General features: G+C 47.7%; 2 protein-coding genes across 11 annotated transcripts in view; one reads left to right on the top strand and one right to left on the bottom strand.

Annotated features, from left to right (window-relative positions):
• The first annotated feature begins 12,341 nt into the window (after positions 1-12,341).
• Map3k12 (mitogen-activated protein kinase kinase kinase 12) lies at positions 12,342-18,571 on the top strand. The gene is made up of 13 exons (XM_028781210.1): positions 12,342-12,871; positions 13,274-13,457; positions 13,618-13,809; positions 14,043-14,201; positions 14,298-14,456; positions 15,207-15,315; positions 15,535-15,644; positions 15,775-15,891; positions 15,974-16,111; positions 16,227-16,851; positions 17,013-17,083; positions 17,164-17,425; positions 17,828-18,571. The coding sequence occupies exons 1-13, from the start codon at positions 12,364-12,366 to the stop codon at positions 17,921-17,923; spliced, it is 2,730 nt and encodes a 909-aa protein (XP_028637043.1). The 5' UTR covers positions 12,342-12,363; the 3' UTR covers positions 17,924-18,571.
• Pcbp2 (poly(rC) binding protein 2) overlaps positions 17,943-22,021 on the bottom strand; it is a 27,463-nt gene continuing 23,384 nt past the window's right edge. For 8 of the 10 annotated variants that reach the window (XM_028781204.1, XM_028781206.1, XM_028781208.1 and 5 more), the window contains one exon: positions 17,943-19,514. In XM_028781204.1, the coding sequence (XP_028637037.1) occupies positions 19,478-19,514 (37 nt within the window). In that variant the 3' untranslated portion in view covers positions 17,943-19,477. The remainder of the gene's footprint in view (positions 19,515-22,021) is intronic. The other 2 variants (XM_028781200.1, XM_028781201.1) reach the window with 1 other exon arrangement.

Below are 22,021 nucleotides of genomic sequence, written 5' to 3'. Positions count from 1 at the left end.
GGCTGAGTGTAGGCGGCTGGGGGCGGGACGGTAAGGGTTGTCTCCCTGAGAGAACTACAAAACCCAGGCGCCCACGTGCCATCCGGGCGCCGCTGCAGGCTTCGCTGCTTCATTGGCTATACTGAGAGCGACTTCCTCTAGGCGCGTGCAGATTGGTCATTTGGCCCAGAGGGCGGAGACGAAGGAAGGTATAGCCTTCTTCTTGAGGAAAGACTGTGATTGGCCCAGTTGGCTGCGGGCGTGGTCCTTTTCCTGCCCCAGAGGGTGGGCCTTACCTGGCCACCCCCACCCCAGAGCTCTAGGGTTTTGTAAGTCCGAGTTTTCCTCTGACTCGTTCTCCCAGCCTCAAGCGTAAGCTTTTTTGGGCCCTCAGCAACCTCGTGTCACAAAAATCCGTTGCTTTTCTGTGGCTTGTCCTTCGCCTCTCTTCACTAACTTCACGCAGCCTGTCAGGGTTTGTGCCCCTTTAGATCGGCCCCAGTGAGGCTCTCCTTAACTGAGAATCAGATGGACATTCTGTTGTGTTTAGTCTCAGCTGAAAGAGCACAAGAGTAATTAACGAACTAAAATACGGGCAGAGCTGAACGAGTGCTTTTGGATCCCCAAAACCTTGATACCACCAGAGTGGAAGAAGTAGGGGAAATCTTGTGACCTTGGACAGAAGGAGAAAGAGATACCACGAAAAACGTTGACTCAAAGAGTGTTTTTAGAAATGGGTCTAGGATGAGATGTCTTGCTTAGAAGGGATAGGGTTAGAGGTAGGAGGAATCTGTAATGATAGTGAGCGATCGGCCATCCAGGAGCACTGAGGTGGGAAGGGACCTACGACCGGGTAGATTCCAATTGGGTGAAAATGGAGCAGCGACGAGGGAAGGCCAGCTGGAGATATCAGTATGATGACAAGGGACCAGTGCCAGAGCGTTGTGTATAGTGAGGGGCTGCGCTCTCGGGGTATAGGAGAGAGTCTGTAAGACAGGTCACAAGGGGTTCCCACAGAATCCGCATGAGGACCAAAGTGAGACTGCCGTAGGACACCTCCAGGAAGGAGGCACAGAGTCGCGGGCCGTCAGGAACGAGCCTGGAGCGCGGCGGATGGCAGCCGCGGGCTCCTTTAAGAGGCCGGCGACTCCAGCGCAGCATCCCCCGCTCAGGGCGTGTCCGTCCCGGGGGGCCAGGGGCGGGGGCCTTGGAAGGAGCGGGAGTTCAAGTCGAGTGGGGACGGGGCTTAGAGTGGGGGGTGGGGGCCAAAAGCTGGGGCTGACACCCGTGCACCTGAGCTCCACACGAGCATCGCCGGTGACAGCTCTCCAGGTCCGGTGGAGGGCAACGGGGGGAGGAGGGAAGGAGGAGGAGGAGGAGGCGGGAGCAGCATCCGGAGCGGAGCTGCAGCAGCGCCGCCTTTTGTGCTGCGGCCGCGGAGCCCCCGAGGTGAGAGCCTGGGCGACTTGTGGAGGTGGGGGGGCAGGGATGGGTTCGGGTCTTGGGATCCTGGCGTGAAGGGAGGGTCGGGATACAATTGTGGCGTGGTGGGGGAGGAGGTGACTCGAGGATGCTGAAGCCATGGGATGGAGCTAGAGCCCTGGACCCGACGCCTGGAGATAGGAAGGAACGGGGCGAAGCTGAGGGATGCGGCGGCCCAGCTTAGAGACCAGGAGCCTCCAGAGCTGCGGTGGATTGTGCGGGGATGAGGGTGGCTAGGGGAAGACCCAAAGGACAGCGGGCAAGAGCACGTCCTCTTTTCTCCTCAACCTCAGGACCCAGAGAGAAGGAGGGAGAGTTGTGGCCCCCTCCAGGGAAGGGATGGAAGGGCAAGGCCTAATGTACCCACTACCCCCCTCCCCCACTCCGGCACCTAATAGGCTCTACCTGAAAATTAGGCTGCACCTACTCCTGCATGCCCTGGCGGGGCCCTCTCCCCTTCCATCTGTAATGCCTCTAATCTCCAGCTGTGGCATTCCCTACCATCCAGCTGTTGCACCCCCTCCCCCATTTGGATGTGGTTTTCTCTCTCTTCTGCCCGCTCTCCTCTGATTTCCTTAACCCATTTCCCAGGTCAGGCGCTTCGCAAACCTTTTTTGTCACACACTCACCAAACTCGTTGGCTTACGATCTTGGTAGGCAAGGCTTTGGCTGAGGGTGGGAAGAGAAGAAGGGGTGGGCTCCATAAACAGTAGTAGGAGTGCAGGGAGGAGCCTTGCTCTCTGTCTTCTGCCTCTTTGGCCTTCAACCAAAAGAGCATGCACATGAGGTCTCACACACCCCAGGCGCCTGGAACCTCACTCTCTCTTCTTCTAATTCTCTGGGCTGCTCCATGATTTTCAGGCAGAGGGTCATCCCAAGCACACCAGTAGCAAGAATTTGGGAAGAAAAGAGCCCAAGTTCCCTATGGACCTTGCTGTCCAGACATTGATGTTTACAAGTTCAAGAGCGCTTGCCACCTCTTGTCTCAGTTTAAGGAGGGAAAGGTATCTGGGCCTCAAGCTGGCCCCAACCAACTGTTGACTTCCAGGAAGACCCCCAAGGTACAATACTTGTGCAGTCCAGATCGTTGGTGGACAGAGGTGGAAGATAGAAGGTGTGGCTGAGGTTTCTTAGACTTCTTCACAAGGGCAAAACCCTGTAAAAGGCAGTTACTGCTGCAAAGCCCTGGGGGTTGGGGGAATAATAAAGTAATAGAGGACATGAAATTCTAGCCCCCACTCCACCTTTACTGCCCGTGCAGTAGGGGAGTAAGAGAATGGGAAGTGGCAGCTTTTCTAGAGTCCATTGGAAGGATGCCAGCAGAGGACATGGTGGCTTTAGGAGAGTCTGTCCATTTGCCCCCAGAAAGCCTGGCCATGTGTGAACCGGGAGAGGGGCCATGCTGTTTTGGGGAGTAGGGAGCTCCAGGGAAGAGCCCTGTTCTTCAGTTTTATCTACTTACTCGTGGTATTAGGAATTGACACCAGAGCCTTACACATTCTGGGCAAGCTTTCTACCACCAAACTACACTGTCAGCATTTTTTTTCCCAAAAATTTTATTTTGAGGCTACTAAGTTGCCTCTCAGGGCTTGAACTTTAAATTCTCCTGCCTCAGCCTCCTGTGAGCCTTTAAGGCTGATGCTAGCAGGCTTGGTAGCTTGCATTTTTTTTCCTTTTTTCTTTGCTTTTTTTTTTCAGCTGGTTCTCTACCTCCCTTTCTTCCTCACTATTACCTCTTGTTTTGAGGAGATAAAGGAAGCGCACAGGGTGATGTGATGGCTGGTACAAGGCTTTAGCCTCAGCAACGTGGAGACAAGTGGATCTCTGTGAGTTCAAGGCCAGCCTGCCTAGACAAGTTTCAGGGTATGTCAAGACTACATTGAATCTGTCTCAACAAACTAAAAAAGAAAAGACAACTTTGTATCATGGCCTGGAGTGTGGTTCAATTAGTAAAGTTCATTACAAACATGCATGCAAGAAGCAATGAGCAAGGCCCTGGGTTTGACCCCCTAGCACTGTATAAAGCTTGCTATGGTGCTTCACTTCCTCCTACACTGGGAAAGTAGAGGCAGGAGTTCATGGCCGTATTTAACTTCATTGCAAGTTCAAGGCCAGTCTGGGTGACATAAGACCTCCGTCCAAAAGAAAGAAAGAAAAAAATTTTTTTTCTATGCACTTTGTGTGAAACATCATGAATGCCATCTATAGAGTTTGTCCTGTGTGCCAGGTTCCAGGCAGAGAACTCCTTTTGGTTACTTCAGTGATGGCTATGACATCATTAAGTCACGCTGTCGTCGCTTTAGGGATGAAGAAACTGAAATGAGTTAGTTATTCAAGACCCATTAGACAGTCTTGGTGGCATGTTCCAGTAATCAGTGAGCTAAAAAGTCAACAATGCAGGGAAGATCAGGACTTTGAGGCTGGCACAGCATGACAGCAAACACTTTTAATCTAGGACCCCAGGATACAGAGGCGGACAGATCTCTTAAGACTAGCCTGGTCCACATATCAAGTGCCAATCTAGCCAGGGCTACATAGTGAGAGCCCCCCCCACACACATACAGGAACACACACACACACACACACACACACACAAAAGAAAAAGAAGTCAGCATGTCACCAGAGCTGGGACTTGCAGCCAGGCCTGTCCCACAGCCTCATGTATGACTGACATAGGTACCACTGTCTGCATTTAAGATGCAGAGTGGCTTTGTTAGCAGACCTCACAGGTCACCCAGCCAATCAGAAGCAGCCCTGGCCTCTGCTGATCCTGAGGTCTGTGGCTCCCTCATGCCTAGACCAGGGGCATGAATGGATGACTATTACTGCTTTACTTTTTTTAATTAAAAAAAAAAAGTAAAAACAAAACCATCATCTTTTGTACTAAAGGAATCTCAAAAATTATTACTGAAATAATATAGACAAGCCAAAAAAAGAGAGTTGGTAACCTACATGTGGTACATGCCTGTAATCCCAGCACTTGGGAGAAGAAACAGAAGGAGTTCAAGTCTGGGTTGTACTATTTGAGACAAATTGTCTTGTTTAAAGAAGAGTTGAAATACCCATAATTTCACCTGTTGCCTTTTTATTTTTATTTTTTAAATTTATGGACATTTGGTGTTCTGCCTCAATGTATGTCTGTGTGAAGGTATCAGATCTCCTAGAACTGGAATAAGTCATGAACTGCCATATGGGTGCTGGGAATTGAACCCAGTTACCTTTGGAAGAGCAACCAGTGCTTTTAACCACTAAGCCATCTCTCCAGCCCCCTTCCCTGTTACTTTTTTTTTTTTTTAAGATTTATTTTATTTATGTGAGTACACTATCTTCATACATACCAGAAGAGGGCATCAGATCCCATTACAGATGGTTGTGAGCCACCATGTGGTTGCTGGGAATTGAACTGACCTCCGGAAGAGCAGTCGGTGCTCTTAAACACTGAGCCATCTCTCGAGCCCCCCCCCTGTTAGGTTTTCTTAAGACAGGCTCTCGCTATGTAGCTTAGGTTGGCCTTGGACCCAAGATGCACCTGCCTCAGCCTCTCAGTTTACAGACACATCTTAACTCACAGGGTTCCTTTCAGATAGTTTTAAATGCAAATTCTGTTCCAGTTCTGTATAGTTAGCTTCTTCCAGGCTTGATTTACTGTCAGAGAGACTCTGTGACCCATGACTTACTGGTCCTGATCTGTTTTTTATGATCTGAGCAAGGATGAGAACGAACATCAACCATGCCATCAGAAAGGTTGACATTATTGTCTCATTAACCAGAGGGAACCAGCTAGGGGGTAAGAGTGAGGTGCAGGGCTCCACACCTTCCCTTCAGTTTGCAGAGGCAAGACAGCAAATACAGAAACTCTCCAGCATGTCCATTGTCATGTGACCACCGCAACCTGAAACTATCATTGGTCCCAGGGTTGCAAAAGGTCAGAGACCAAGTCTCCCTTTTTCCTGATTGAACAGGAGAGCTGGCCTCCCTGGAATCCACAAAGACCTGGTGTCTAGCTACTTGGGGGGAGAGAACAGAGCTAGGAAAATGGTAGGCACAGCTCACTGTACCCTATCTCGTTTTCCTAACCCTCCTCTGCCTTTAAGGCCAGGTAGGAGTCTCACAGAGACTCCTTAAGGCACGGCTGCTGCATCAACTCTTGTACCTGATCAGCACACCCCCAACCCCCTCACTGTCCACCTTACTGGCCGAAGTGTGATGACAGGGAGCCTCAGGGACTGACTGGGGAGAACTTGGGGATCCTTGCTCCCCCAGTTCTCAAAAGGTAACTCCCTATTCAGAGATAAGGCCTAAGAGAGTGGGCATTCTTTCCACGTGGGGAGAACTCTGGGGTAAGGACAATGGATCCCGTCAGAAGGAAAAGTACATCTGCAGGCAGGCAGAAGGCACAGAGCTGCGTCCATCAGAAACATCTATCCTTCAAGGGTCTCAAAGACCTTCAAGGTCTCTCAAAGGTAGAGAACCAGGAATCCCAAGCCATGGCCACTTTCCCCTCTGCAACTTCTCCTCAGACTAATTAGAAGAGGGTGGAACCTTCCCAACCTGCAGGAAAATGATGTCCAATCAGGGATAAGTTCAGTGTAAGAACTCAAGGCATGGACAGATGGCCACACCTCTGAGCAAAGCCTCCAGGACTGGCCACCACACAAGCCATTGGATTCTGCTGTTAAAGAGGGAGCAAGAGAGAATTCACAGAGTTCACCTGCTACAGCTTTGCAGCCTCCTCTGGCAGGAAAGCCTAGGAGGAATGAGGAAGCAGTGAGGGTGAGTTACATGCAGGCCCTAACTCTGTGTCCTCCTTGTGGGATCCTGAATGAACCATCATCTGTAAAGCAGGAGAACTGGCTGTCTTTAGAGCCTCCCCCTTGGTAGATAAAGGCAGGGAGGGACCAGTCTGTTCCCTTGCAGTCTGACACAGATGCAGTCCACCTTTAATCCTTGTGGTTCAGAGTGACAAACAAATCCCTCCTCTCTACCCTCACCCCCAGGCACTACATAATTGATGGCCAGGGAGACAGGTTCCCTCCCCCAGCGTGACCGAATGTCTGGGCCTGGGGCTTCTAGTCTTCCACCCCCGAAGCCCAGGCGCCAAGACCCAGCTGGGGTCAATGTGACACAGCTGGTGGGTCAGGAATAAAGGAAGCAGAAAGGGGGGCATTTGCTGGGAAAGAGGAATCTCCAGTTTACCATGGCTCCCTGGGGACCCTCAAACCTCCCTGTCTTCTCTCAGGTCAATCTGGAAGCTCTGTCATCAGCCTGAGGGGTGGTAGGGTACCCTGGGCATGGCTAGATACCCTACCTGGGTCTCATCTCCCAGCTTCTTCAGCTATTACCACTGCCCTAAAAGGCCAGCAGGTGTAATGGCTTCTCTACTCTCCCCAGCTGCTGGCCCTGGATACCACAGGGCCCCCTGGGGATGCCTGTGTGATCTGAGGCAGGCAGAGCTGCAAACTGATTCTGAGGATGTCATCCTCTCTATGACTAAACTAAGCCCAGATGGTGGGGGTGGGGGACACAAACCATTTTAAAAGGTCTGATGGTATGCTACCCAAAACTCAGCTTCTAGACAGGAAGCAGACTGGGGAAGGGAAAGTCGGTCTATGTTTTTTTCATCTCCATCTTCCCAGAGTTCTCTGCTTTTCAAAACCGGCTTTCCAGGCCATCCTCCAGGTTTCTCACCGAGTTCCTTTGACTGTTATTTTCTTGTCACCCCCATCTCCATTTCTTAACTTTTGTGTGGTACTGTACCCCAAAGCAACACCACGAGTCCTCCCCTCCAATCCCAGCCGCTTTTTCTCCACCAGGTGCCTAGCCCAAGTAACTGTGCACGCGGAGGTCAGAGGAAGGTGGGCTTCAGAACACACAGGTGGGGATGACTTCGGGGGCCGCACCTGCATGCAGGCAGCAAGCATAGCCTACCCTCGCCAGCCTGCCCAGGTCAGGGGCGGGCTCCTACGCGGCCCCGCCCCTGCCTCACGTTCACGTGACCCTGGGCTAATCTTGTCCCGGTGACTTCACGGGCCCAGTAGTCATGGTTACGCCGCAGCGCCCAGCCCTTCCCCCAGCAGGCTGTGCTCTCTTCTCCCCTCTTGGACCCCTCCCACAGCCGCGCCCCCACCCCGCACCACATGACGGTCGGGAAAGAGGTCGACAAGGGATGGGGCGCCGTGGCCGTAACCCCTTCCACTACGCTTGCCGCGGTGCGGTCACTGGTGGCCGGGCGGTCCAGCAGGTGGGCCGAGAGCATGCGAGAGCCCCAGCCTTGGGGCCTTGGTGAGGGAGGCGGCAGCCTTGGGGTCGTTCGAAGGAAATTCTCCGGTGCGTTTGCAGGCTGGTCTGTGCTTGTAATTTACCTTACAATAGACACCTTGACTCTCCAAGCCGCACATTTTGTGGGCTACGTGGGCAATTCAGAGGCTGTGGTTCCTGATTTCTGGACGTTGGTTTTCTCTAGACCGTAGGAGGACCAATAATGCCTTCTTTGCTAGGCTGTTCTGAGGATGCAGGGAACTGAGAGATACACGGAGCATGTGCGGCCCTGGGTGGGTAGAGCAGTGCTCCAACTCTGGTTGGAAGCTGAGCGGGAGCCACGGAGCGGGAAGCTCAGGCTTTGCCGACTCAGAAGGGAATTAACTAGACAGGGTTGGAACCGCACAGACTTCCAGGTTGAAGTGAGACTTGGAAGACAAGAAGGGTAACCTTGTTGGCGGTGGCTAATAATGCCAACTGTATTTGTATAATTTTTAGTTTTTTTTTAATGACGCGCACGTGTGTGTGTGTGTGTGTGTGTGTGTGTGTGTGTGTGTGTGTGTGTGTTGAGCTAATGGCACCTCGCACTTGCAGGGCCTTGGATCCCTTGGAACTGGAGTTATAGGGGTTGTAAGCACCATGTGGATGCTGGGAATGGAACCCCAGTCATCTGCAAGAACAGTAAGCACTCTCAGACATCTCTTCAGCCCCTTGGCATATAGTACACATAATAATGGGTTTCATTATGACATTTTAATATGTGTATATAATGTACTTGATCAACCAAATTCCCCCATAACTCTGGTTCCATCGTTTTCACACCCTGATTGCCCCCTTCCGTTATCACATTGGTTTGTTTTTGTTTTTTTTTTTGTGATCCATAAAGTTTAACCAGGTTTGCTAAACCAGGTTTATTCGGATCCTGAATGAGGGTTAATTTACAGTATCATGAGCACCTTACCAGTAGGCTATACTACCATCAAGGAAAATGTCTTTCCCTCTCCCCAGCAACCATTAGCTGCATGTATAGTCTCGATAATAGAGGACCAGAGGGAGGAAAGAAGTGGTGTGGTGTGAGCCCTCCATACCTCAGGATTGCATGTTCACATATCCAATATTGTCCAGGTCTTATGCTAATAACCACCATATCCCTAGAGTTTATGGATTTGTTTGTTTGTTTGTAAGACAAAGTTTCACTCTGTAGCCCAGGCTGGCCTGAAACTGACTATGAAGCCAGAGATGACCTTGAACTTCTGATCCTCCATTTCCTGAGTGCTGGGACTGCTGGTATGTGCCATTATGCCCAGTGTGAGTACTGTTGGAGATTAAACTCAAGGCCTCTCGCATGCTATGCAAGCGCCCTACCAACTAAGCTACACCCCCCGGCCTTCCCACCTTAGAGTGCTATATTGGATTGAGGATTAATTGCAGTGATACATTTATGCTAAATGTTAACATACATAATTTGTTGAAAAGTTCACGTTGTCTTTGGACACCATAATTCAGAACCCTGATATAGCTTCATGTCCAGGCTGGCCTAGATATCAACCTAAGTAAGCCACTAAGGTATCTAAAGCAAACAGGGCTGATGAGTTTGTGTTTTGGATCTTTCAGAAGCTAGATGAAAAAATTAAGAACTTAAGAGGCATTTGGCCTTGGCGAGGTGGTGAAAGCTAATGAAACAGTATCAGGACTAGAGAAAGCAGAATGACAATGTGTAATTTATTTTAATTATTTTTTTTAATTATTGTACTTTGTGTATGATTATGTTGCCTGTATGCATGTGTGTGTACTAAGTGTGTGCCTGTTGGATTCTCTGGAACTGGGGTTACAGATAATTGTGAGCTACCATGTGGATGTGACATTCAAACCCAGATCCTCTACAAGAGGAACCAGTGCTTTTAGACACTGAACCCAGCCCAGTAGGTAGGATTTTCAAATGTGCTAGTGACAGAATCAACTGAGGTGCTTGTTACCTACGCAGATCCCAAACTAGTCCCATACCCAGTGAGAGTCTTCAAGAGAAAGGACTGCAGATGATGGCTAGGCAAGCTGAGACTCTCGGTTTCCCCTACTTCCTTTGCATCATGCTCTGAGCATACACACCTCTCTATGGCATCCCCTACACACTGTGGTTCATTCCCAGGCGACTACAGCAGGGGCTGAAGAACTTGCCTCAGAAGCTGTTAAAGTGTTGTCAAGGAACCTTACATCTCATCCTATGATACCCAACTAAACATGCAGCTGAAAGAATAGTATGCTTCTTGGTGTTGAGTTCTGAAATATTGGGAGAGTTTGTTGTGCCTGAGTGCTAGTGCTACCTAGTTCAGCTCTTTGTATGACTGGAGAGATTTGACACATAACTATACTCTACCCAAATCAAATGTAAAACTCAGAATTTTTGCTGTTGTATTTGTAGTGCCAGCTAAGGACAAGATCCATGACCTGTGCCTATTTGTATTGTATTTTTTGTTTGCTTCTCTTTTTTTGCTACATAAGGTACAGTTTTATGTAGCCCATGCTGGCTTCAAATTGAGGATTCTCTTGCCTCTGCCTCTCAAGTGTTGGGATATGTGGTATGTACCACGAGGCCCACCTGGATTTGTGATTTTTATTATTTTTGGAGATAGACAGGGTCTTATGTAGCTCAAGCTGGCCTCAGATTCACTGCTTAGCCAATGACCTTGAATGTCTGATCCTCCTGCCTCCACCTCCCAAGTGCTGTGGTGACAAGCCTGCGTGCCATGCTCAGGTTTATACAGTCTAGGGCCTTTTGCATTCCAGGCAAGTGCTCTACCTGAGCCACATCCTCAAGCCATTTTTATTTGACACAGGGTTTCCTGTATTCAGGCCAACCTCAAATTTGCTATGTAGCCAAATATGACCTTGACCTGATCCTTGCCTCCACCTCCTCAGTACTGGGATCGCAGGCATGCAGCATCACAGCAGGTTTATTTGGTACAAGGGCTTTGTACATGCTTGGCAAGCACTCTACCAACTGAGTCACATCCCAGTTCCTCAGCTTGTGATTTTCAATTAGTGCTATTTAAGTAGCACACAGCTATGAACTGGGACATATTTCTATTGCCTAGGAAGCTGAATCTTGGTCTGGGGAGCTGAGGGTAGGATGATAGGAAAGAAAAAAGAGAGGAACCCTCTTTTGACCTCCAGAAAGCAGCTGATGAAGGATGAGATGGACTCAGGAGAATGACTCTGAAGGCTAGAGCTTCATACAACCCCAATGGATAATCTTGCCCTCAGCCCCTTTTTCCAGTTGTGCTGAGGGGATAGTACAGCCCTATGGTTATGGTTCTAGAGATCACATCCCACTGGAGAGGCCTGAGTAGGTACCTGTAAGCACAGAGAAGAGAGAAGGGCCCAGATGTAAGCCCTGTACTAGGTGTTCCTGGGAAGGCCTCAGTGACTGTTGACTACAGAAGCTCAGGAGCGTGATCTGGGTGCCTGAGTAGAAAGCCTGCTGGTACCATGTATATGATTGAACACAAGGGAAGTCTAAGTGTATCGCCACCATGTGCCTGAGATTTAGAACCAAGGTAAAGTGTCTCCTAGGCTGCACTTAGTGGTGCACACCTTTAATCTTAGCACAAAGGAAACAGAGGCTGGCAGATCTCCGTAAGTTCAAGGCCAGGCTATTCTACATAGAGATACAGGACAACCAGACCTACATAGACCCTGTGTATGTATGTGTATATTTGGGGAAGGGGGCGTCTGATTCATATAACATCTGTGTCTTTTTATAGTCAACCTCAGCTGACAAGAATGGGTGCTGCAGGGGTTAATGACGACTGCACAGCAAAGAAGAATTATTTCAGTTGCTTTTTTTTTTTTTTTTTAAGACAAGGTTTCACTATACAAACAATGCTGGCTTTGAACTCTGCGTCCCAAGTGTGCATGCCACCACAGCAGGCCTATTTTTTTTTTATTAGTTAAAAAAAAATTTTTTTTAGATTTATGTGTATTGGTGTTTTGCCTGTATGTATGTACAGTGACCAGGGAAGCTAGAACAGAGTGTTGGATCACCTAGAACTGGAATTTCAGATGGCTGTTAGTCACAGAGTAGGTTCTAAGAAAGACCCAAAGCCAGGTCCTCTGCAAGACCACAAAGTACTTGATGCTGAGCCATCTCTCCAGCCCTTGCTTTTGTTTTTGCCATGCTGCACATGAAAGTGCGTAAGTTAAATGTTGCATGATGAAACCGTAATTACACCACCACCACCTTTTCTTTTGCAGCAGTGGGTTAGTCCAGTGCCTTGCACATGCTGAATGCTTTATATTCCACTACTCTAGCCTTTGTACTTGGGTTTGATTTAAAAAAAAAAAAATGTGGGGGTGTGAATGTGTTGTAGTACGTGAGAGGCCAGGACAACACTTTTGGGGGTTGGTTTTCCTTCCAGGCTTGGACAGCAAATTCTTTTACCCACTGAGCCCTTCTTTAACCAGTGGGTTTTTACTTCCCTTTCCTTGATGATATGCAGGTATATTACTTGTATACAGGAGTATTGTTGATCACTAATAAATGCCAAGAGGAAGCTCGTCTGTATCAGGTTTCCCATAGGGCACAGAGAGTGACACTCAGACCAACTCCAACTAGGTACTGTGAGCTCTTGGTAGTAACTGTGGCTGATGGGCCTTCCCTCCTTAATTTCTCACAGGGCCCGCTGCTCAGCACACCTGGCTCCAGAGGCCATGGCCTGCCTCCATGAAACCCGAACACCCTCCCCTTCCTTTGGGGGCTTTGTGTCTACTCTGAGTGAGGCTTCCATGCGAAAGCTGGATCCAGACACTTCAGACTGCACCCCTGAGAAGGACCTGACACCTACCCAGTGTGTACTTCGAGATGTTGTGCCTCTTGGTGGGCAGGGCGGGGGAGGGCCCAGCCCTTCCCCTGGTGGAGAGCCTCCCCCAGAGCCTTTTGCCAATAGTGTCCTGCAGCTACATGAGCAGGATACAGGTGGGCCAGGGGGAGCCACTGGGTCACCTGAGAGTCGAGCATCCAGAGTTCGAGCTGATGAGGTGCGTCTGCAGTGCCAGAGTGGCAGTGGCTTCCTTGAAGGTCTTTTTGGCTGCCTGCGCCCTGTCTGGACAATGATTGGCAAAGCCTACTCCACAGAGCACAAGCAGCAGCAAGAAGGTAGGCCAGATCCCTGTAGCAATACCCTCTATTTCCTTGAACAGTCCTACCAAACTTGCCAAACACCTAATCAGCTTTATTTTCCCTTACATTTGTTTCTGGTGCTGGCATTAAACGAACACTATATGGTAGACAAGTGTTTTACTGCACAGCTGAATCCTCAGCTCTTCAGTATTTCTCACACTGTGCTGGGAAACTAGACCCATCCTAGCCAAGTACTCTACATATGAGCTATACCCCTATGTCCACCCAGCTTCTTCCAAGACTACCCAAGTATTTCTGTCACTAGTCTTTTCAGGCTACTTTGTTCTCTTGTCATTAATATATTCAACCAACCCTCGAGTGTCTCAAAGGGCCCTCAATACAGATCTGAGCCTGTGGCACTGTGCCTCCTACCTACAGACCTTTGGGAAGTCCCCTTTGAGGAAATCCTGGACCTGCAGTGGGTAGGCTCAGGGGCTCAGGGTGCCGTTTTCCTGGGACGCTTCCATGGGGAAGAGGTAGCTGTGAAGAAGGTTCGAGATCTCAAGGAGACCGACATCAAGCATCTTCGAAAGCTGAAGCACCCCAACATCATCACTTTCAAGTGAGGTCCAGGGCGGGGGCCTGGGGACACCATGACACACAAGACTCCCCTCACCTGGGATATCCCCTTCCTCATACGAGACCTGGGAATGGCATGGGTGGGAATGTAGGTCCCAGGAACACAAGGCAGATATTAAGCTTTACTCTTGTCTGGCCCTCAGGGGTGTTTGCACACAGGCCCCCTGCTACTGCATCCTCATGGAGTTCTGCGCTCAAGGACAGCTATATGAGGTGCTCAGGGCTGGCCGCCCTGTCACCCCCTCCTTGCTGGTTGATTGGTCCATGGGCATCGCTGGTGGCATGAATTACCTGCACCTGCACAAGATCATCCACAGAGACCTGAAGTCACCTAAGTGAGTAAGCATGCAAGCTCATGTGCATGTAGGTGACCTACCCATAGCAGATTGGCCACCTCCTTACATTTTAGGTTCTGCCCTAAGTCCATCCCTTCTTCCAAATGGCAGTCCTCAGGAGGACTGTGGTGAGCCTCTCAACTTTAGGTGTGTCAAATATTATCATAAAGAAAATAACAGTTAAGTGGGGGTGTGGAGGGCTGTGGCTCCTGGCTGACTACACTCTTTACCAGCATGCTAATCACATACGACGATGTGGTGAAGATCTCAGATTTTGGCACTTCCAAGGAGCTGAGTGACAAGAGCACCAAGATGTCCTTTGCAGGGACAGTAGCCTGGATGGCTCCTGAAGTGATTCGAAATGAACCTGTGTCTGAGAAGGTCGACATTTGGTGAGCACCAGGATGAGGGATGAGACTTTTAGGACTGACACAGAGGTCATACAGGTCTGGAAAAAACCCTTCCAAACGATGTTTTCTTGTCTTCAGGTCCTTTGGGGTGGTGCTATGGGAACTACTGACAGGAGAGATTCCCTATAAAGATGTAGATTCCTCAGCCATCATCTGGGGTGTGGGAAGCAACAGTCTTCACCTACCTGTACCCTCCAGCTGCCCAGATGGCTTTAAAATTCTGCTTCGCCAGTGTTGGTAAGGATGGCCTAGCTGGGAGACTAGACTGACTGAAGTTAAGGAACACCTAGAACTCAAGACATCTAGACTCAGAATCCTTAGCAAAAGCAAGGTCCAGGACCCAGAGTGTGTACCAAGGGAACTTAACTTACAACTGAGAGCAGGCTGCTCTGACCTGCAGAAAACACATCACATTCAAGAATTGCATCATGTCCTCTTTGAACATGTGTCTGATTTGATCCAGTGAGCAGTATCTATTATCCCAGGTTGCTGTAAAGCAGAAAGACATCACTGAGCAGGGCTGGCTCATCAAGTTGACCTTAGTCCCCAAGTGAAGAAGACTGAACCTGTTACTGACATTCCCAGTGTTTCTTTTGATGGAATTATTTAAAAGTTGTGGAAAGGTGTGGCCCTGGCTAGCCTGGAAGTTGCTATCTAAACGAGAATTAAAGGTATATGCCACTACAACCAGACATCAAGAGCTTTATTTGGGTATAAATATTCTAGCCTGGAACTGGTGGCACATGCTTTTTTCCAGCACTTGAGGCGGCAGAGGCCAGCCTGGTCTACAAAATAGTTCCAGGACAGACAAAGCTACACAGAGAAACCCTGTCTAAAAAAAAAAAAAACCAAAATGAGAAACTAGGTTAAATAGACCCCTCTGTGTGGTATCTTGGTGTTAACAAATGGAGTCAGATGACTCTCTAGGAAAGGATGCTCTGGTTCCTTTCTAACCCCCCCCCCCCATACCTCACAATTCCATTTTAGGAACAGCAAACCACGGAACCGCCCATCATTCCGACAGATCTTGCTGCACCTGGACATCGCCTCAGCTGATGTGCTTTCTACACCCCAGGAGACTTACTTTAAGTCCCAGGTGCGCTTTGGGTGGAAAAACAACAGACCTTTGACCCTTGCAGTCATGGCAGCCTTTGGTGTGACCAGTAAATGTGACTGAATAGTTAAGTCCTTAGAGAAACATCCATTCCCTTCTGCTCATAACTTACAGTGGCTCGGGCAACCTTCCAAGAGCACAGGTCTGTGAGGTGACAGGGACATAGTCCTCACCCCCTACCCCGTGTCTCTCCATCCCTAGGCAGAGTGGCGGGAAGAAGTAAAACTGCACTTTGAAAAGATTAAGTCAGAAGGGACCTGTCTGCACCGCCTAGAAGAGGAACTGGTGATGCGGAGAAGGGAGGAGCTCAGGTATGTGCCTATTTAGGAAAGTGAATCTTATCTAAACAGCAGGAACCATTCATCATGGAGTCAGAGAACAGGGTCCATTTCGGCAGCAAGCGAACCCAGCTCACCGTGGGAAAATCATCTGCCCTTTCAGACATGCCCTGGACATCAGGGAGCACTATGAACGGAAGTTGGAGAGAGCCAACAACCTGTATATGGAACTGAACGCCCTCATGTTGCAACTAGAACTCAAAGAGAGGGAACTGCTCAGGTAAGTAACCCTTTGTAGTACATCCCTAGTTTTCATGAAGCTAACCAATTTAGGAGCCCCAACCAAGTCTGGATTTTTTAAGGCGAGAGCAGGCTTTAGAAAGAAGGTGTCCTGGTCTACTGAAGTCACACCCTTCCCGAGGCCTCCTACATGGAAACACAATGGAGAAGCTCATCAAGAAAAGGAACGTGCCACAGAAACTGTCGCCCCATAGCAAAAGGTGGGACTCACATGAGGACTAAGGCTTGCATACGGCAGGAGGGATCCTGGCAAGGGATCATGGGGGGAGACTTACCACTGTTAATCTGAACATTGTACTTTCCCTCCCCTACCAGGCCAGATATTCTCAAGACAGAGTCTTTGCTACCTAAACTAGATGCAGCCCTAAGTGGGGTGGGGCTTCCTGGGTGTCCTAAGGGACCTCCTTCACCTGGAAGGAGTCGTCGTGGCAAGACCCGTCACCGAAAGGCCAGTGCCAAGGGCAGCTGTGGAGACCTGCCTGGGCTTCGTGCAGCTTTGCCACCCCATGAGCCTGGAGGACTAGGAAGCCCAGGGGGCCTAGGTGTAGGCCCTTCAGCTTGGGATGCCTGCCCCCCTGCTCTCCGTGGACTCCACCATGACCTTCTACTACGAAAGATGTCTTCATCATCCCCAGACCTGCTATCAGCAGCGCTGGGAGCCCGAGGCCGAGGGGCTACAGGGGGAGCTCGGGATCCTGGCTCACCACCTCCACCCCAGGGTGATACTCCTCCAAGTGAGGGGTCAGCTCCTGGATCCACCAGCCCAGATTCACCTGGGGGAGCTAAAGGGGAACCACCTCCACCAGTAGGGCCTGGAGAAGGTGTGGGGCTGCTGGGAACTGGAAGGGAAGGGACTGCAGGCCGGGGAGGAAACCGGGCTGGGTCCCAGCACCTGACCCCAGCTGCGCTGCTGTACAGGGCTGCTGTGACTCGAAGTCAGGTAAAGTATGGGGAGTTTCTTCTGCCCCACACCCATTTTCCTTAATCTCCTTAACTAAGGCCCCAACCCCACTCAACCAGTACCCTTGCCCAATTCTTAATGACTTCTTGCCATTTTTGGACTGGTTCATAAACACCTGCCCACACCCATCTCTACTGTAGAAACGTGGTATCTCATCTGAAGAGGAAGAAGGAGAGGTCGACAGTGAAGTAGAGCTACCCCCAAGTCAAAGGTGAGTGGTGCTGCAATGGCATCTTTCACTTTAGGAATGTTAAAGGACCACACAAGCTGTAACCATGCCTCAACATTTAGGTGGCCTCAGGGCCCGAACATGCGTCAGTCACTATCTACCTTCAGCTCAGAGAACCCATCAGATGTGGAGGAAGGTACAGCCAGTGAGCCTTCCCCAAGTGGCACACCAGAAGTTGGGAGTACCAACACTGATGAGCGGCCAGATGAACGGTCTGATGACATGTGCTCACAGGGCTCAGAAATTCCACTGGACCTACCTACTTCGGAGGTGGTCCCTGAACGTGAAGCCAGCTCCTTGCCCATGCAACACCAGGATGACCAGGTAGGTTTGAGTTGCAACCACCAGACACAGAAAAGTAAACTGGGATCAGAAACCCAGTCATTTGAGAATGTAAAGATAATTACCCTACAAAAGGTTATTTAGCCTTCAAACCACCAGTTTCTTCCATAACCATGAAAACAAATATCCATGTAAGTAGAATTTGAGACTTAACAGTTCCGAGGATATAGTACCTGATGTTTATACTTGTATAGCAGCTATACACTGCAGTCATCAAAGTATCCTAAAAGAAGTCTAGCCTAATGCCTTGTAGCATGATGTATGAACAGATTTAAAAAAAAAAAAAAAAAAAAAACCACCTCTGCTGATAAAGTAAAAGCACCCCACTGAAGCAATCTGTGATGCTGAGCTTCCCCCACCTCATTGCACTTCTATTCTTCACAGGGCCCCAATCCTGAGGACTCAGACTGTGACAGCACTGAATTGGACAACTCCAACAGCATTGATGCCTTGCGGCCCCCAGCCTCCCTTCCTCCATGAAAGACACTCTTATTCCTTGTACATAGAGAAATATTTATATAAATAATATATATGCGCCACATAATCAACAGATAGATGGGGCTTTCTTAGCCTTAAGTCAGGCTTGAGAGTTGAACGACGCCCCTGACCAATTTCCGAGTAAGTTCTAGGGACACTGGCAGCTGTGGAAATGAATGACTCCAAGTACTACCCTAGAGCTATAAGGAAAGGAAGCTGGTCCCTTCTTGCTTCACCCCATTCCTTATGTTGAACAAGCAAGTAGGCAATAGAAAAGCCAGGCTTGTCTCTACACTGTCTATCCCTGAACACTGGGGGGCAGGACAAGGATTCACTTAAAACTGCACTTTTATTTTCCGTTTACTGTTTACACATTTTGCACTTGGGAGGAGGGAAACTAAGGCTTGGTCCTCCCTCTGAGGTTTCTCAGGTGGCAATGTAACTCATTTCTTTGTTCCTGTTTCTCTGCCCAAGCCCTCGCTTTGGGCCCAGAGGCAAGTTAGAAGACTAATAGCATGTGATGGCTCAGGCTGAAGAACTGGGGTGCTGTTTAAGTCCCCACTGTTATCTTGGTGCCTAGTAAGGGTGGGGACTGTCATATTGTAACCCCTGTGAACAACCTTGAAATATAACCACTCCATGCAGGCCCAACTGTCGAGGGTTTTCTTGGTGAATGAGTGGAGTGGTAATACATGGTTTAAGTCTTGGATTTAAGATTTTATCTGAGGAATTTGGACAAGTTAATTTCTAAGTTAACATAAATGACAGCAGATAAGCTTTTATAAATGATTTCAGGACAATAATATAAGGAGGTCTCAAAACACCTGTGGAGAAAACTAAATGAACAATTACTAGAACATAAAGTTAAAGTATGCAAGGTAGAATGAGGGGCAGTCACTATCAGCGCCTTCCTGTCCCAGCTCCATAAATGCACCATCAGCTGCTCTACAACCCTAGGGTAAGTGTAACTGTCAATCTTCAGAGGCCACCCAGTATCATGGGGGGAAATGATCGAGGGCAAATTAAAACAAAAAAATTGTAGTAGTAAAAAAGGAAGTCCATTAATTCTATTTAAACTGAATCAGAGCTCTATGAAGGTTAAAAGGTATAAAAATAACATCAGACAGGAATAACACCCACATAAGTCACTGTGGCATCCAGTTTCTATTCACAAAGAAAAAGCTCCAGTCCATCTTTTAATTTTTTTTTTTTGAAAAATTCCTGACATTACAGAACTAAACTGAAATGTATTAATAATCCACTCTTACATTTCCATGACAAACAAAAATTCATGAGCCAAAAAAAAAAAAAAAAACAAAAACAAAAAAGGGGGAGAAGCTTATAAAACTAAATATGGATATCTCAGCGTAACTGCTGAACAGAGAAAGGAATTAAAACACTTTAATTAAAAAATCATGAGTGGATGATAAAGTGTGTAGAAACTGAAAATTTACAAACTATTTAAAACCTGGAATTGCTGACTGTTCAGAAACTACACAGATGGATCATGGGTGGTGGTGAACAGCAGAAAGGGATTATGGATGAATCTGCTCTGTTCTAGCTGCTCCCCATGCCACCTGTCTCCGAGGAAAGCCTGTAAAACAGAAACAAGAATAAGTCAGTTTACCTAGCTACCTACAATCAAGTAGTTCATTACACCAAGTTATTTCAAGGTTTCTTATATTAACTAGTACTATGATATGTAAGGTTGTTTATGTAATATAATACCACTACAACCAATGTTCCTCAGGTGTTCTCAGCATTGTCTCTACAAGTTTTATTTTTTTTGGAAACTGAAAGCATTTCTAGAGAACAGTAGGCTTCAAGAAGTTGATCCTAGAACAGCCTACCAATGAGAAGAAACTCTGTGTTGGGAGCATAACATTTTGAAGATATTACATAATTTTAACTACTTAAAGGGTGTTACAGGGAGGAGCAAGAATAGGAACTACAGTGAAGAATCCAATTATTGTTTTCAGGTTTATATTTCAGGACAAATACTAACAGGAAAACAAGTATCAAAGTTTCAGTTCCTTAGCTCACTCTCCAAAATCCAAAGCCTGGGGCCTTACAGTGCTAAATCCTCCTTGTAAACATACCTGGCTACAGTGCCTTTCTGTTTCAAATAGGTCATTTGAGGTCCTGGAATACAATTAAGCTTTGAGAGAAAGGCATTCGGTACATTTCACTATCACTGAATAGCAGCAAAATGCCTCATTCTGAAGACAACTAGAGGTGTCTCAGTTCCAAACCATAAGCTTAAGCTTAAATTCACAAAGAGCTGACTGACATCCATTTGTGATGTTTGGTTAATACCATAGGAAAAGGGGTATGTCCCAGAAACCAGAGAAGTCATTCTTCGATTAAAAAATGTGTTTTCTTTAAAGTCAGAAATTATTTGTCCTGTCTACATCACTACCCTGATGTGCCTAAATATTAAATATACATGTGCGATCTCAACCTATGCTGAGAGAGGCCTCTCATAGGTGAAATGTTAACACGGAGGGCAATCTTTAGCTCTATCAAAATGAAGAAAAGGGTTCAAGCAATGAGGACCTAGCACCCATGTAAAAATGCCAGAAGTGGCAGTGCTGGGGAGGTGGAGAAGAGAGCATATAATCTACCCAAATCAGTGAGCCTTGCCAAGTTCAGTCAAAAATCTCAAAAAATGAAAGATGACTGAGGAAAATAAAATATATCAGCCTTTGAATTCCATACACCCACACACACTTACACCAGGCCTACATGGGCTGTGGAGATGGCTCAATAGATACAGGGTTTGTCAACCAAACACCAAGAACTGACTTTAACAAGCCCTGTGTTAAAATAGATGCAGTAGATAGTACATGGCATCTGTAGTCCCAGCACACCAACTACAAATCAGAAGCAGAGAAAGAATTCTTAGAAACTGGAAAGTCAGTTTTTAGCAGTGATCAAAAGGACTATCTGAAACTTAGTGGAAGACAATGACCTCCACTTGTGCACTATGGCACGTACTCACCTAGACCCAACACAGGGACCCATCAACAACAACAACAACAACAACAACACACACACACACTCTTGCCTATCTCAAAATGGGATGACCCTATGGCAAAGTAAATAAGCTATAGGGACTCAAGAGATTTCTCAGTGGTTAAGTGGACTTATTGCTCTTATAGGGAACGGTGGCTCACAAATGTATGTGACTCCAATTCTATGGGATCCAACATTTTCAGGCCTCCAAAAGGCCCTCCTTAGGCAAACTCTGAATAATAAGAGATCAGGGAAAGAAAGTTTCAACATAACTGGCTAGTTTTAATCTAGTATCTCAATAACCATACAGGATGGTAGCACTGTGACCACATAAACAGCTCAAGAACTATGCAGTACTCATTATAAAGCATTACCAGGAATTTAAAGAGCAAGATGAAATAAATGAGTTACAGAGAGAAATCTCAACCAGAAATACAATGACTTTTGAGACCAGACCCATAAAGGATCACCAAGCTCTTAAAAATTTTCACACCAAAAATATTTGTTTGAATTATGGTATCAAGCCCCTTGAACATCTGGATGATTTTCCACCAACTCTTTATTTTGGGGCTATTTGTTGGACTAAAGCTAAAAGGGCTTCCAACAGACAGTTAAAAACCAAATCTCAGCCGGGCAGTGGTGGCGCACGCCTTTAATCCCAGCACTTGGGAGGCAGAGGCAGGCGGATTTCTGAGTTCGAGGCCAGCCTGGTCTACAGAGTGAGTTCCAGGACAGCCAGGGCTACACAGAGAAAAACCCTGTCTCGAAAAAACCAAAAAAAAAAAAAAAGAAATACCTCCTATTGTTTTGTGTTATAGTTAAGTCTTGTCCAGTCAGTTGTCCTCTACTGCGGCTTTGGAAGAAAAAGAGTAGTAGGCTGAAAGGAGACCTTTTCAGAACAGCCTTCTTGTGTGTACTGTACACTTGAATGTTGTTGTTGTTGTTTTTTAAGTTTCTATCTTTTTTCTAGTGTGATTTTCTTTAATTTTTTTTCCTAAGGTTTAATAGCTTTTAGTAACATCCTTTTTAAAAATGCATGTCTAGCCGGGCAGTGGTGGCGCTCGCCTTTAATCCCAGCACTTGGGA

Source organism: Grammomys surdaster, unplaced genomic scaffold, assembly GCF_004785775.1.
Source record: "Grammomys surdaster isolate TR1022 unplaced genomic scaffold, NIH_TR_1.0 374, whole genome shotgun sequence".
NCBI lineage: Eukaryota > Metazoa > Chordata > Mammalia > Rodentia > Muridae > Grammomys > Grammomys surdaster.
Note: the sequence above shows the minus strand (reverse complement) of the source record. Positions and strands in the feature narration are given on the sequence as shown.

Coding starts and splice junctions, on each gene's coding strand:
- Map3k12 (XM_028781210.1), top strand. CDS start 12,364: ATGGGCCTTCCCTCCTTAATTTCTCACAGGGCCCGCTGCTCAGCACAC. Junction 14,202..14,297: donor TCTGAGAAGGTCGACATTTG/GTGAGCACCAGG, acceptor TCTTGTCTTCAG/GTCCTTTGGGGTGGTGCTAT. Junction 17,426..17,827: donor TGCAACACCAGGATGACCAG/GTAGGTTTGAGT, acceptor TATTCTTCACAG/GGCCCCAATCCTGAGGACTC.